Here is a 15994-nt window from a genome sequence, read left to right on the forward strand (position 1 = left end):
GGCCAAGCGATTTTAGGACCACAGGTGAGGAATCAGGCCAGTCTTACTACAACAATAACAGCCAACACGGTCATTCACAGGAGGGAGCGTAGTCTTTATACTGAGTGAGAAACACCGACAGTAACGGATTAACCAGGGGTCTAAGACCTGCAGCTCTCCAGATATTTTGGACTAAGGCTCCCATGATTTCTTACCATTCACAATGCTGATGAGAGTTGTAGTCCAAAACATCTGGAGAGCCAAATGTTGCAGACCCCCTGATCTAGTCAGACAATAAATAAAATAACACAAACACAACAGTAGTTTACTGAGCTTCCAACTCACGTTGCTGATGTGACCCAACTCTACCACTACAGCCTTCAAACCCCTAACACAGCTTTGCCCTGCCTATGTATTGTTAAGACAAGAAGGGTGGGTGGGGAAGAGCTTGAATTCATCAGACCATGCCGTGGAGCATATGCCTTGGTTATACAAAGTTTTGTCATGCCATGTTTTTTGGGAAAAATAAAACCACTGCAGAAAAATGAATATGTGTATATTTGTATGAGATAGCTTAAATAGGCATGTGGACTTACTGAGCTGCTTTCACATTTGGACAGTGGGAAAGGACTCCAGATTGCAAGGTAGTTCAGTAGGTTTAGCAGTCATGAGAGGATTGAGATCTCCTCTGCAGGATCCCAGTAGGGCAACCTTAAAATGTCCTCCTTTCAGGAGGTCGATGAAAAGGAGCACCATCAAGTCCAGTAGTATTAGCACCCCTTCTTGACAAGAATAAGAAATAGCAAATGTGTACGAGGAGTTGCCTATATCAGAATATAACGATTTGCTTATTGCGGAATGTATGCTGATCTAGAGGGCCTGCAGGTGTGGGCACAGTGTTTGGTGGGAGATTACGGGGCAGTGCTGCAGCCATTTGTACATTGCCTCACCTTGTTAGTGTATGCTGCAGCTATATACATTGCATCAGCATGTTGCAATCTATGGTACCAGGGGCAGCAAACCACCACCAAGTACTGGAGGTCGGTCCGTCTGGTCCGTCTACTCCAGGTTCAGTGGGTAAACGAAAGGAGGGGGGGCGTTTTGGTGTGCTGGGTCTGCTTTGTATTCCTGGCAGGGTGTAGAGTTGGTGTGTGGGGCCAGGCACCTAGTTCCCATTGGCACAGACAGGAAGGACTGAAACCAGGAAATCTTGGAGATGCTTTTCATTTTTTCTGAAAGTGTAATGTCCTCACACGTTGAACTTAAAACTTTATAAAAAAGAAATGTAGGAGGGCCAGGAAGGAAGCAGCATTAAAAAAGCTAAACTTACAGTTTGTTACAGAATTGTAAAGATCGAGTACCAGTGAGTGAGATTACACAGAAAAAAAAAGACACTTAACGGATGGTCCACAAGTCAGAATCTGAAAAACCGCCTTAATCTCCAGTTAGACACTAGAAAGCAAGTCATAGGATTTTAGAAACCCTGTCATGCAACTACATGAACATAAGGTCAGACCTAGAACAGTAAGCTAAGTTAATTGGAAGGAATGTCAGCTGGGTTCAAGGCACAGGTGTGCGGTCTAACCAAAAACATACACCACATAGTAAGTACCTTTAACATAGCATAACACACTCTTAAAACCGATTTGGCATATTTAAACAAAATACGTTATCAGACCAAAAACCTATTATTTAGTTTGAACAAGTAAAACACATTTTATAAAAGCAAATGTCTTGAAATACTCATTCATAGCAAAAAGGTGCCATTGGCATCGGTAGTATATCTCAGTGGCAGCGCGCTCTGCTTGGAAGCAAGACGGAGAGCAACACAGGTTAGAATCCCGGGTCCGTGCTTAGAAACATTTTTGGTATTAAGCGCGTTAGAAATAACCAATTACAAATTATGTTTTCCAATCTAAGAAGTAGGCCACTAGTCTACAGCCAACACATGAAAAGAATGCATCATCTGGGCTCAAAAAATAAATACATTAAAAAAATCTAATGCTACAAAAAGGAACTGGCCTGGAATTCTGTAAACAGAACACAAATAACGCTGGGTATGCTTTTAAGCAAAAAAATAATAAAAAAACAAAAACAGACTAAATATACATTCACTAATTGAAGAGCTCATGCGATTTTAAACACCACCTTCTCCATTGGAGAAGGAGGATGAAAAAGGTTTTCGGCTATAACATTGTGAGCATTGCAAAGTGCGCAGGGAGATCAGAGCGCTGCACATGTCAAATTTTTCGCCAATAGGAAAGAGTGGCATTTTATCTAAATTAAACTTTGGGAAAAGTGAACCTCATACAAAGTCTATGTGTAGTTAGATTATTTGTTATGTTTTAATGAGCTGCATCATTTTGGCATTCAGGGATTTTTGTGCGTGATAAGTGTTGAAAGGTTTGTTTTTTTCCTGCATTTGGTTTATTGGAGACTAAAGCGCACACATGCACTTATGGTGGGATCTCAGATCTTTCGTTGCTGTTTATCCGCAAAGGTGAATTATTTGTATTGAATCTTTGTTTTGGTGCCACAGAGAATGTGGCATGTCGGGTGAAGTAGTTTAAATATAATTTCTTCCATACGAATGAATAAAAATGTTCTTTCTTTACACCGGCCTGGCTCTTGGCTTAACAGGGATTCAGTGGTTCTAGAGGAGTCAGGGACAGGGCTAGATGGTACGTACAGGTGTATTGGTGTGGTGCTTTTGAATTCCCTTTAAATGTGGTCTCAAATATATCTCAATAACACAGGACTCACAAAATCTACTAATCACCTTGGATTGGCATGGAGATTTCAAGAAGACCGAGTATCTTTTGCATGGTACTCTACGTTGCTGGCGAGAATGGAGATGTTAACATTGACATTTACTGCAAATAAACTTTTTTTGCAGTGAATGGCAAATAAAAGTTTCACTATGCATGGCTATCCTTTTGGTGGGAAAATTGCAGCAATATCAAGTGTGCTTATGGAGGCGTGCACCATTTTACAGGAAGCTGTGGTAAATATTTTGTCACCCATCACCATGGGTGAGTACAGTTCTCTTAGTTATAGTATGTAAGCTAAGGAACTCACCCCGCAAGTCTGGTGGGATTTTTAAGAATTTCCAAGGCATGTAACATTTAAAACTACAGTTCAATCATAAAATTAGCAAATTAAATAATTCAGCAACTGATTATACAACATCACTCCTAATGAAACTTTGGTTTCAATACAGTCCACACAAGACCACTTTTTTACTCTGGTGTGTCATTTGCATAAAGAGCGCAAACTCAAAAATCATGACGTTCCCAAAGCTCCAGTGGAACAACTGCATGCAATTGCACCATTTTAGGGTTAAACCTGCCAAATGACTTCCTAGACAGTCCCGAAATGCACTGCATTCTGTAGGGTTTACAGGTAGGTTTATATTCAATAGAGCAAGAATCTAGTCAATGGCACACAAAAGTGTAAATTGATAAAAGCCTATATTGAAAAACTGTAAAGGATGACAGGCAATCCTCGGGTCCGTAGCTTCAGGCAAGGTGGCCAGATCGCTTCCTAAAAAGGTAAGACTCAAGACTAAAAATAGTGTTATTTAGAACCATATACCCCATAGTACACCAACATTATTAGACAGCAAATAATCGGATATCAAAATGGCTGTGCAATGGGAGCATTAACGATCCAATCCAGATCGTGTATTGGGGAGAATATCAGTCCATGGACCAAGGCATAAACAGTAGCATCGATGGAAACTCAGCCTCAAGGGGAACTGGAGCACCACTCATTCCAACTCTCTGGGATTGGTCAACTGGGAGGGCTTCGCAGCAATCCCACAAAGCCCCACCAAGAACATCAGCATATCGCTGTAATACAGAAGTGTAGAACAGTCCTAACAGAAGCCAAGTGCAAAGAGGAATGTGGTAGAAGGAGTTTGCTCCATTACCTACAGCAACTACCATAGGTGTGAAAGATGAACTTCTTTGCTCCAATTACACAAAAACTGGCTGAGAAATATAGTGAAAATTGGGAAAAAGGGAAAGGACTCAATAATGCATCCATCTGTAAACAGGGGCTTATCCCAGTGTAAGGCTTGAAATTAAGTTTATGGTATGGCAGCTGTTAACGCCAAAAAGACAGCAGAGTTCATAAATGCCTGGACTGGGAGTGGATCACACACGGTTCTGATTATTATGCCCTTAATCTTGTGGCATACACGCAGTAGATTCCTCACTGTGCTACTTCATTGGCATGGTTCCTCTCACATGAATACCATTACCACCACACACGGAGGCCTCTCAAGAGTGACCGTCATCCATCATGGATTGTCCCTTTGCCTGGGTTTCCAGACTGGCCTGTGGTGAGATTGAGGAATGTGTGTGTGTGTGTGGAGGGGGGGCGGGGTAATCAGGAAAGTAAAAAGGACAGAAGTGCAGCTTGACAAAGTTCCTCTTGCTGGTGCAGCATTTCTAGGACCAAAACGCCCCTAACGGGAAACATTAAGATCTGTTCCAGAAACACTCTTGCCTGCAAGCAGCCAGCACTTCAGAAAACTCTGGCACATGTTCACTCTTTGCAGGAAAAGCCACACACATACTGTGACAAATGAAAAGATCAGAGGGCCCAATTTCTATTACTCGTTCAAAAGGATTTCTTGTTGAACCCCTATACTTCAAATATAACGTTTTGGGCATTCAAGTTCACAAAATGCACTGAGCTTTTATGCTAAATCGCCAGGCTTGAGTTCCCTGGATCAATAGGGTGTCATGACCTAGGCTGGGGGCGGGAGGGGGGCGGGGGAATCAGCTCCTCAGCACTGCCCACACACACCCCTCCCACACTCCCAAGGAGGACGTTCCCAGAGTAAATATTCTCATGTCCAGCAATGGAGAGAATTTTGTTAAAGCCAAGGAAAAGGACAATAATGTAGAGGCATTGGCCGCACGCAAAGATGGCTGCATTACTGGCAGCATCTTATCTGGTGTGGGTGAAACTGAAAGCACAGATGTTGCAAGGTGAACCTGGTCAGGCGTAAGTACTCGTTTATACGGTGAAGCCGTTCTTTGTAACCCGGAGCAAAACGTTGAGCAAAACGGAGTAGTAGACATGCAAAAATCAGGACTGGATAACAGCGTCCTCTCGCCCCGAACGCACGCCTCAAAGAACACCACACAATTAAACATAAGTGCAGAGCGCGCTGCGGGTCAGATCAAAGCGTTGCTGCGCTGATTATCTCCATGCAATGGAGGGCTGATTAGCGAAAAAACACCTCCATGTTGCAATTACGCAGTTCGTAATAGCGATGGCGGTAAATTGAAACGCTGTCCGGCCGGCCAATGCGCATTAGCCCAACACGTGTGGTAATAATTACATTAGACGGCCAGCTGTCTAGCATGGGGAGAGAAGAACAATGGAAGCAGACCCAAACGACCCCCACCACCCCCTTGGGCCAGGTTGCCACTTGGCCCTCCCCATAGATTCATTTTTCTTGTCCGCTGGATGAACGTTTACTGAATTCCACACATTCACATCCGAGGGAGAGTTATAAGCACCTGTAGAAGTCACCCCGGGGACTTTCTAGGGTATCTGCCGCACCGGGTTTACAGGGGCGCCGGACGCTCCACTCAACCGCATTCTTCAGACCCTCGGTCGTCGTTAATTTCGAAGCCAATTACGACGATTGGCGTCCGAAAGAAACGCCGGGCAGGTTCTCACGATTAAAGGTTAATCGCGCGACCCGTCAGAGGCAAGAGTGGGAAAACCGGCTCCTTATCAGGCACCATAAACGAGCACGTGAGCCCGCTGGCGGCTGAAGTGGAAACGCAAACGTGCGCAGTGAAGGGGACGCGCCGGCAAAAGGACCCAGTACGTGCCCGGAAGCGAGGAACGCAGGAGCCGGTACGTGCCCGGAAGCGAGGAACATACTCCGAGGATTTGCACTTTTTCCTGAAACCATTTAAAAAAAAAAAAAAAGCACATGCACATTTTTTCTGCCCAATAAACTCTCGGGTCAAAACTGCATACATTATTAAAGTACCATTCAAAATGAGGTAATAATAGCACGGGTTGCTACTGCGATTAGAAGTCGGCATGAAGCGCTATACAAGAACACAATGGTTTTGTAACACCAATGTGCATTTCCAGGTGCAGCACATTAATCATTGTAACTGCTGTGTTATGCCTGCAGTATCTTTTTAACCATGAATTACTTAAAAAGAAAAGTAAAAACGCCGGCTACTTGGCAGCGTTTCAGTTCTACTGGGCCTACGAGTCAAACTAGAAAAGAATTTCTAAAAACATGTTTAAACAGGTGCAGCCTATTATGCATGACATGTGATGAATGACCCCCCACTGCAAGTATAAGAGCTGCAGGAGGACTGGGGGCCCGATTCTGAGCTAGTCATAAAAAGTGTGTGGAAATACGACATTCTCCCCTCCAGTTTCCAGCACCATCAGTCTTAGGTGGGTGGAAATATTGGAGGAGAGATGTGCTTTCAAGCAGCAAAAGATGCCCTCCAGTGACATGACAGTTTATTTGTATAGCGCCTATACACAATGTGTTTAGATATTGTGAGCATTTAACAGACTGCCACTTTTCTAGTTTAAGAAGTTTTCTTAAACTTTCATTAAACTAAAAAAATGGTGCTGCAGTTAAGAACTGCATGGTTTTAATGGGGTAAAGTGTGCAGTGGAGTTTAATGGCACCTCACGGGTGCCGCATTTGTTCTTTTTGCAGTGCAAAACCAGTGTTGCTTGGGGGAAAATCCCCTCAATGTGGCTGCCCTGCATTGCTGATGGTTGCGAGGGCTGTTGTCAAGCCATGGATCAGGCACATGCAAAGCTGCAGCTTTCATCTCCCTGCACCACATTCTTTTTTCATCAAAATATGGTGATTGTAAGTAAAGTGTTTCTCCTTCATGGAGGAATACTTTCTGACATTTGCAGCCCCTCCGAAAGCATGCATGTGCGTGCGGGACAGAATGCAGAAAAGTCGGCTAGGGTAGGGGGCGCACCTCAAGTCCTCGTCAATAGCTCTTAACTCACACTTTTGGCACGCGTCACCTGCCTTGTGAACAGCTCACTGCCCCGCTAAGCCACCGGCACACCCATTCATTTCAATGGGCTCTCACCCACCGGGCCAACACAAAAGGTTGACAGCTATGCTCATGCCTGCTGCAGCACAATGCCAGGCAACAGCTCCCACTTCAGGCAAGGTGGAAGGCCCCAACGAGATTTACCAGAGCTTTCCCGATGCCCCCCTATCCAAGGCATTGCCCCTCAGAGGGAGAGGGGTCTGCGGTTAGATGGCAGAAAAGTCAGTGCACATCCCTCATTACGTGAGGCACAGCCCTCCCAGCCCCTTGAGGTTTCTAGATCAGAAAGCCACCAGAGTAACAACTGGAAAATGAACAATGCAAGCCCTGGTACACCATTCTGCTTTAACACCTTACACCCCCCACCTGTCTACTGAATTGCTATCGCAGTGAAACCAAAGAACAGAAAAACAAGAGACATTGGACTCAAGGGTTTGACTTAATCATAACCAATGGCACTGCTCTACGTGGGCCAGTCTTTTCAGCCCATTGCCATCCTCACAGAAGAGGACCAACAGATGCTCATCAGTCTTGGGCCTGCTACGAAAGAGAGCAGTCTAGCCCAATCTCCTAGGACATGTGCACAGAATGCAACCAACTGCAGACAGGTTTCAGCCTTGCATGGCCAGCAGTGGGTTACAGCGTTAATTCTCCCAGCACTATGTGATAGGTGCTACTTCTGGTCATAGCATCTCACACACAAAATAAAGCCAGAGGTGCTGCATAGAAGGGGCTTTTCATTAACCATAAAATGGCCACAGGCATTGCTCTCAGCAGTCTTCCATGATTATTTGTTCCATCTCAGAAGGGACGTAGCCCAGTACTTCAGATGGAACTGCTCCAATTGTTCTCAGGATAAATACCGGCGTGCAGGGGATTTGCTAGGTCTGGAAAAGACCCGGGGCTAAGCTGATGTCGGAACTGTTGAGACTGGGGGCTAGCTAGTCTTTTGGCTGTAGCTCCTGAGATTCTGTCCGGAGCTACAACCAAACGATCAGGAGCTATAGCCCCCTTACACCCCTCCTAGCAACGCCCCTGCCGGCGTGCATGGTCACCTTCCGTAAAGGTGCAGTAGCCAAAAATGAATGAAAACCAGAGAGAAAAGGCCAGTGGTTACGATTAAGCCAAAACCTTTCATCGGCCACTCTGGCGTTTTTATTTGCTGGCCATTGGGCCTAAATTGACGAAAGCTTAGTTTGGAACCCTGCAGTTTCTAGTGATGGCAAACTTGTCCCTGTGCATTGCAATTCTTTAGCCTATTCAGCCTTATCCCAGACCAGGCTGCTGCCACCAGCACACACATGCTGACATAGCAGGGGTCTTGTGAATGACATTTTTAGTATTTTATTTGGTTTGTATTTGATGAACTGCAGTATACCCTCAAGCCAGGTTATGTAATCAGCACGAAAGTGACATTATGTACCAAGACAAACCATACTCTATATTGGACTATTCCTCATCGAAGCACACATATGCGGGGGAGTGGGGGGGAGCATTGATAGCACAGGGAAAGGCTTTGCATGCAGAGACCGTATTGGGACGCGGCCCAGGCGCATACTTTCATACAGTAAACATGTTGCAGCACATACTGAAATGATTAACTTATTCCCGAGAAGCGCTGGGTTCTTCAATCAACATGCAGAGGGTTTTCATACAAGGGTGTAGGAGAAAAAAAAATGCAACATACTCTTCCGCCTTTATTATTGGTGTCTGGTAAACGAGTAACACCAGGCAGATCAGTATATCAGCCCCAAAGCACTGTTTACACACATGGACCAAGTAAAAAGTCCATAGAGGCTAATTTCTTGTTGGAGCTGAAAGTAACCTCCCACCCCTATAAAGGACGCAATGGATGGCGGGTATAGGAAGCACTCTGCACAAAGAGTTGCCCACCAACAACTCATCCACAATAAACAAAGTTACCAACTAGGCCACAATGGCGCATACAAATATGGTTGCCAATATACTACTAGAACATCAAATATGATAACCAACCTATTAAAACATGTCTGCCGGATTTTTTGCGTTGACTAGGGGTGTGAAAAGATATCAACAGCATTCCTATTACAATCAATGTTACGCGAGTGCCAGTTATCTGGATAAACTTAAGTCATTTAGAGCCCACACTGCTCACTGACTTAAACATTTTACTAGAAATATTAAGCTACTTCAAAACCAGTGTTTAACTTGTGGGGGTGTTTGCCAGGGCTCAGCCCCGGCCCTTATTTCTGAACACAGTTTGAGTACATTGTGGTATTTTGGCAACTTCATTATTTTAATTGTCAGTCATAGTAACACAAAAAGAAACAGTCTGTCCTAGGTTGGCAGGTCCTGGCTAATTATCAATTATCATGAACAATCAGTTGGAAGGTGACAGTGCTGGTCACTCGTGCTAGCCATGCATGCACAATGCTCCACTCAGTCTGCATGACATTGGTGCAAATTCTCTACCGTAATAACCAGCAGCACTGCCACAGCAACAGGACAGTCACCAGTGAGCAGCCCTAACACAGGGACAAGGCCAATGTCGAAGAGGAGTGCCTGTCATGAGTGATAACCTATACATGAAGACCTTACTGCAGTGTTTGACAGGAAATGTCATCAGTTTAGTAATGTTTTTGCCTGTATTTGTCCCATCAATTTGACATAGGAGGAACTCACGTTTGCCCTTTTGTCTGTGGCTAGATGGTTAATATGTTCTACTTACCACTGATAGAATTAGAGCAAAATGTTAACAATGACGTGTTTTAAAAGAAACACTTTAGCGTTTACCTTATTTTGAACCACAACTAATGTGTTATGTCGACACAGAGTCGAATAATTCATCACCTTAAATAAGCCAGTGGGAGTTGCAGCTTTAACCCAAAATATGTTGACACTGTATAGAGCAGACGTGGGTGGTGTCCATCCCGGCGCGTCACAGGCGTGCTAGAAAATATTTGGGCTCTGGCACTTATTTTCTTAAAAATCAAAGCACAGTTAAAAAAAAAAAAAAAAAAAAAAAGTCAGCAAGCACATCTAGGCCCCAATTGTAAAATACACTAAAACTCTTTATGTCAATATCCCCTTTCCATTTCACATTGACGTTTTTCTGTTTCATCATAAGAGGCTGTAATGATTTATCGGTACAGAAAGTTATTAGGGGATGTCAGCTTCATTTAGCACGTATCCAGCTGAAATGAAAAGGAGTGCTGTACAAAGAGAACCCAGTAATAGGATGATAGGGGTCACATAAGAATGCTTGGGGGTTACATAAGTAAGGATTAGGAAGGCAAAGGCAGGCCAAGTCTCCGTTTCCAACTATGTACCCTAGCTAGATGCACAGGTCCCCGGGGAGGGACTCCGTTGCCTTTAAACTGAAAGGTTTTGCAGAGCTGCCCCGTGCCATCCTGAGATGCAAATATTTATGCAGGCAGTACAAATGTCAAGCAAAATTCCCCAGTTCAGGCCTGTTGGCAAGGAGAGTGCCGTAAACTGGGCCTGGTAACAGCTGTTCAACGGAGAACGTGAACAGGCCAATATCTGCCCTATACCACAGAAGTAGGTTTAGATGCACATACCACCAATGTTCGTTGACATCTACCTACTACCACACATGCCGTACAGCAACGTTTACAAGTGCAGTGTGCCATAGATGTTTTAGGTTTACATGCAGTGCGCCCCAGCGGTTCAGTTGCGATATGTGCAGTATTTCAAAGATGGGCAACATCTCTTATGTTTACATCTGCTGTGACCCACACGTGCGTCTCGTTTCTATTAGACCTGTAGCGTTTCCCCATCTCCTCGTGGCGTGCATGACAGGTTTGTGTGTGTTGTTACATAGGCATAGGAACTGCCCCACAGTTTCCAGCTTACATCTGTAGCGTGAAGCCAACGACTAACCTTTAGCTCTGCAGTGCATCACACGTGTTGACAGGTGTAGTATGCCACAGACTTCCAACCTACACAAGTAGAGTACACTGCGCATGCCCAGCCACTCTTGCCGCCTACCACACTTCTCATTAGTAATGTGCATGGTACCACATGTACACCTCCAGTGTACAACTGGTGCATGCATCCTCGCGGCACTCCAACAGGGCAATCTTTGTCTGATCCAGACGCGATTTCCTAAACAGAAAAACTCAACGGAGCAGCCAGAGGCCTCTAAAACAGCATTAGCCTTGCTCTACAAGAGAGCATTACATTAGATTAGCAACGGTGGACTTAGAAAAATACATCAAATGCTCGGCCTTGGTGCATCTGCCTGGCTCATCGTAAGGCAGCTGCGCCCAGGTCAATCTACCAGCTGTGGGTGGGGCAGACGAAAGCCTGTTATCAAACGGGAACGAGTCAAGCGGACACAAGTGGATAGTGTGGGGATCAGGATGCTTGGCCTGAGCGGAGAGGATAACACGGGGACGGGCTGGCGATGGGATGGCTTAATGCGGGGAGTTCGCTTTGGGATTTGAATATCCCAATGCCTACATCAATGGCATAGTCCGTAGCTGCGCTGCATGCAAGTAATGGCAAGATGTGCACTTCGGTTACATGCGGACAAGGAATGATTAGGCTCGCGCGTCTTAATGAAGCGGGAACGGCCAGCCAGCAGGATTTCTGCTCCTCCTTATCAAGATTTTGATCTGCCCTGCCGGGGCCGCGCGAAGGCCTCCTGCGCCCCCAGCGGTGGGAACGTGGCAGTGCGCCTGTACCAGCCGGAGCCCGACTGAAGCAAAGGCCGCAGTGAATATGGCCATTCAGCGATGCAAAGTGCCTCCATTGTGCAGCGGCAGACCGTGTGCCCTTTAAAGGGAGCCGGCCTGCTCATGTGTTTGCGCTACCAGCGGACTGTGGAATAGCTCCCAATTAAGGCCGAGGCGCACACGATTACACAAAGGACACTTAAAATGACTAACAAGGGGCAGGGTGAAGTACATTATTGGATTGGAGTCACCTATCGGGGCAAAGCAGCCAAATTGTGACATATGAAAAGGACACGAGGTTAAGTGGCATGGGATTTTAAATGATTTAACGGGTTATGGCAAAGTGTTTAAGTGACTACAAACTTAACACTCGGATAATAGACCATTAATTGAGAGTTAGTTCCGCAAGGAAAGCGAAATCAGGACGCGGGGAGATGTAACCCCAAACGAGGAGACATGCCCTGAAATCATGTACGCCACTGCCAGGCAGAAGGTGAGCAAACTGGGTCACGGGTGCCGCCAGCAGCCGCGCACACGCCACACACCGGGGCCGGTGCGAGCCCCCGCGTGCATTACAGGCTGAGAGGAACGCCAGGGAATGCACATGGAAAACGGCACCCGCCTTTCAGACGGACGGGGGCGGATAGGGGGCGCACCACAACACATTCGGAATTCCTCTGCAGAAAACTTAGCAGGGCGGCTGCATTAATGCAATTTCCGCTCCTTTCCCTGCTCGGAATGTGCACTTGGTCCCCTGAGTCACATAATCTAATCTCGAGAACAGGAAAGGAAAAAAAAGCGAGTGCTTTTGCAGGCTGGGCAAGGCTGCCATGGGGTGACCTGAACACACCCGACCAAGGGCACTGCAGCCGAACAGGACCCATGCACGGTGGTTATACACCTTGCCAATGCGGTCTGTGCACGCTGCAGCACCGGGCCACAGAGTGCACCAGCGTTGATTTCCCCTAGGAAGCATGGCCGTAATTACTGGGCTGCTTCTCAGCAGGGAGTTCAACGCGTGTGAGTAGAGGCGACGCTGGACACTGGGGGGGGGGGGTCCTTAAATCCACTTGCATTCACTCGGTCACAAGCTCCTGTGTCAAACCACCCGCTGAGACTGCCACGGCACAGGGCCGGGGGGCGCTCTTACTGGAAAAGGCGCCCGTACAAATGTTTATGAGCCGGTCGGCCGGTCCTCCTGCCTATCCCGCACCTTTTCCACAGGGATCTCTGCAGAACCCCCACGCCATCACCCGGCCTTTCATGAGCACGGCGTGCGCGTTGCTGTTTACACCACTGCTCTTTGGGTAGAAATGTTCAGCTCATTGGCAGGGCTCTCGCAGCCCACCGCGGAGCGACCCCCTGCCTCTCCGCCCAGAGCGCCCCGCTCGGCAGACGGCCCATTTTAGGCACGTTTCTGTGCAGCAGCTCCCACCGCAGCTAGTGCACTCCCGTGTTCACTACCGCTGCGCGAGGTAGAGGAGACCTGCCTGCAACCATGTCCGCTTCTGCTCAAAGTGAAATAGCACAATAACGCCCGCACCATCCACGACTTACTTTTGTCTTCTTCATAAGGAAAGACAGCAGCAATCCGACAGAGACAGGGTATGAGGAGTCCGTTTAGCTGCTTTGAGCCCCCAGCATATTTGGGCTAGTCCGTGCATTGGCTTTCCCGGAGGTGAGAATAACACGCCTCCACTTTGACTGCAGCCGGTAGTCCAGAGGACGGCGGTATTTCTTGCAGGCGGTGTTTCTTTCCGGCGGTATTTCCCGCCTGCTCTTATGGCTGTCCGCCTCGGTTCCTTGTGATCTGCACAGTGGTCGGGACAGTGAATCGCGCCTTGAGTTATATAGAGAATTTCCTCCTCTGGCAGCTAGAGGGAAGGCACGCCTCCTCCTCCTCGACCTCTTCCTCCTCGCTGCATGAGTGTCAATAGACCTAAGCCCAGGAGTGAGCGAAGGCGTCACTAACGTACCTGCGTGAGCGCCCGGTACTATATCTACGACTTCCAGGTGCCAGCGCGCAATATGTAAACATAGCGCTCCCTCACTGCTTTACCGTCGGAGCGCCTTTACAACGCCACAAACCTGCAAGTACCAGAATGCACTTGAAAACAGGCGACGAGATTCATCTCTCACACCACGAAAATAGCACCTGAAATTAAACAAAGCCACTCTCACATATTGGGAAGTTTACATATTCACTGAATTGTGATTTTCTAATGCTTCACACACATCGCGATTTACTGTGACGAGTGCTGTGCACAACGGAGGGGATAGGTAAACAATGACAACTGTGCAACCAACCGACCTGACCAAGGTTCTCACAAACCTACGACCCACTCGAACACATATAACCCATGCTTTCAAAGTACTTCAATTCTGCACGGTCAAAATCTGTCCCAGAATGCCAAAGTGACATATTTATCGAAGTATAAAATCATTTTCACCAGGTGTGCCAAATGCAGCTGATATATGAAACCAATGTGCATTCTCGAATACAAACAACCATCAACAAACTCAAACGTCTTGGCTTTTGCATAGTAAAATGTGCCCAGATTCAGCATTGTCCATCTATTTGCACCGTATGACTGACCACATGCTACCACCATTTGCCAGGTATTGCCATCATATGTCCAGGTCATGTATTCACATGCACCATCTACTCGATCCGCGTTACATATCTCACCGCATATCGACCAAGAGAATTACTCAACAAGGAAGGTCGTAGGCGGTCGGCCATTGGAGCCTACACTGTTAGCCTTAAACGCGTATTTCCAGCTAATAATGACCTTATTTTGAACCGCACCAATGTTATCAGATTATTACACAACATTTCCCTATTGCGATTATTTCCCTCAGAAGACATTTCCCTAGAGAGCAAATCACAGACAAAGTGACGCTTCATCGGAGATCCAGGGGGACCAAATCATCTCTTCTAGAGGTAGCCCATCTTCTACTGGCGATGACTTTTGAATGTACGAATTCCTCCTTGAATTCAGACTCAGAGCAAGTAAATAGACAGACAGGGGTTATTCTAAAGTTCTCTCAGTTTAATAGAATAAACCTGAGGCGAACTCGGGAGTTAGAGATCAGTCCGACAGAGACCTGGAACGACATGAGGGGACCTATATGGCAGTCCTCGTAAACCAGCTCTGGCCAAATCTCCATCAAATGTTCCTAGGATACCGGACATAGAAGTGAATGGGTCATCCACCCTGTCCATCCATAAGACCGCCTTATGGTCCCCTGAAGACAATGATCAATAATGTGACTCCTCTGAATGATCCAATTAACCAGGATGAAGCAAGATTTAAAGGTAAATCTCACGTAGTGCTATCACGTGAGAAGCGGCTGACCGGCACGAAAACTTTGAATTAACAACTAGGTGGCACTTGGTGATTAGCCTTTTGGAACCCCCGGGTCTACTTACATCTCCCTGTGGACCCAATGTTGTTTTTGGGAGACCTGGACTTTATCTGTCTCCAAGAAACTTGGCTCACCTGCGTGACTGCTTTGGATGACTATACTATTAACCCTGCTTACAAAGCGCCTAGTGGTCGTCCAGCCTCTGGTCTATTGACATTTGTGAGAAATGGGAGGGGACTTTCTATTAGTCTAGAAAGCAATCCAAGTCCTTTCTTGCAAGTTACTGGCATTAAATGTATGCACCCCCAGGGAGACGAACCTCAGCAAGGATTGATTATTTTTTTTTAAAAAGCCTTTATTTTTGGTATTTCCAACAGGTCACACAACAATAACACAACAGGAAACTACATTAGCAGCGTCCTTTGCGTCCACCACCCCCGTCGCCACCCCACCGACGAAACAGAGCTGCTGTGTTTTTTGATCAGTGTTCGATGTCCTCGCAGTCTTGATCCGTGGGCTGAGCAGTTTCGTGGGTGGTGGGTCCTGGGGAAGAGTCTCGGGAGGAGTTATCGTTCGAAGTGGACATTAAATAGGATATATATGGGCCCCATATATCGGAGGGTTGGGCGTGCAACGGCAAAAGCCTGATGAAGTTCGATTCCGTGTCCTGACAGTATGTTATGTCGTTCAACCACTGTCGTATTGTTGGGGGGGGGTCCTCTTCCCCATGAGATAGCGATTCTCCTTCGAGCTAGTATCAACAGCAGTCCACACAACTTGTGCACTGAGGATGACAGGTATTTGGTCAATCCTAGAAGCGTTATTTTGGGGTCAGGTTCAAGGAGTGTGCCAATGATTGCTGCCGTCTTTTTCAGTACCGTCTCCCAG

General features: G+C 46.5%; 1 protein-coding gene across 2 annotated transcripts in view; it reads right to left on the reverse strand.

Annotated features, from left to right (window-relative positions):
• Positions 1–13741, reverse strand: part of KITLG (KIT ligand) — a 211160-nt gene extending 197419 nt beyond the window's left edge. The window contains exon 1 of one of the 2 annotated variants that reach the window (XM_069629336.1): positions 13295–13741. In XM_069629336.1, the coding sequence (XP_069485437.1) occupies positions 13295–13309 (15 nt within the window). In that variant the 5' untranslated portion in view covers positions 13310–13741. The remainder of the gene's footprint in view (positions 1–13294) is intronic. The other variant, XM_069629337.1, reaches the window with a different exon arrangement.
• Positions 13742–15994: the final 2253 nt, after the last annotated feature.

The sequence above is a fragment of the Ambystoma mexicanum genome, chromosome 12, assembly GCF_040938575.1.
Source record: "Ambystoma mexicanum isolate Mex_15411 chromosome 12, UKY_AmexF1_1, whole genome shotgun sequence".
NCBI classification, from domain to species: domain Eukaryota; kingdom Metazoa; phylum Chordata; class Amphibia; order Caudata; family Ambystomatidae; genus Ambystoma; species Ambystoma mexicanum.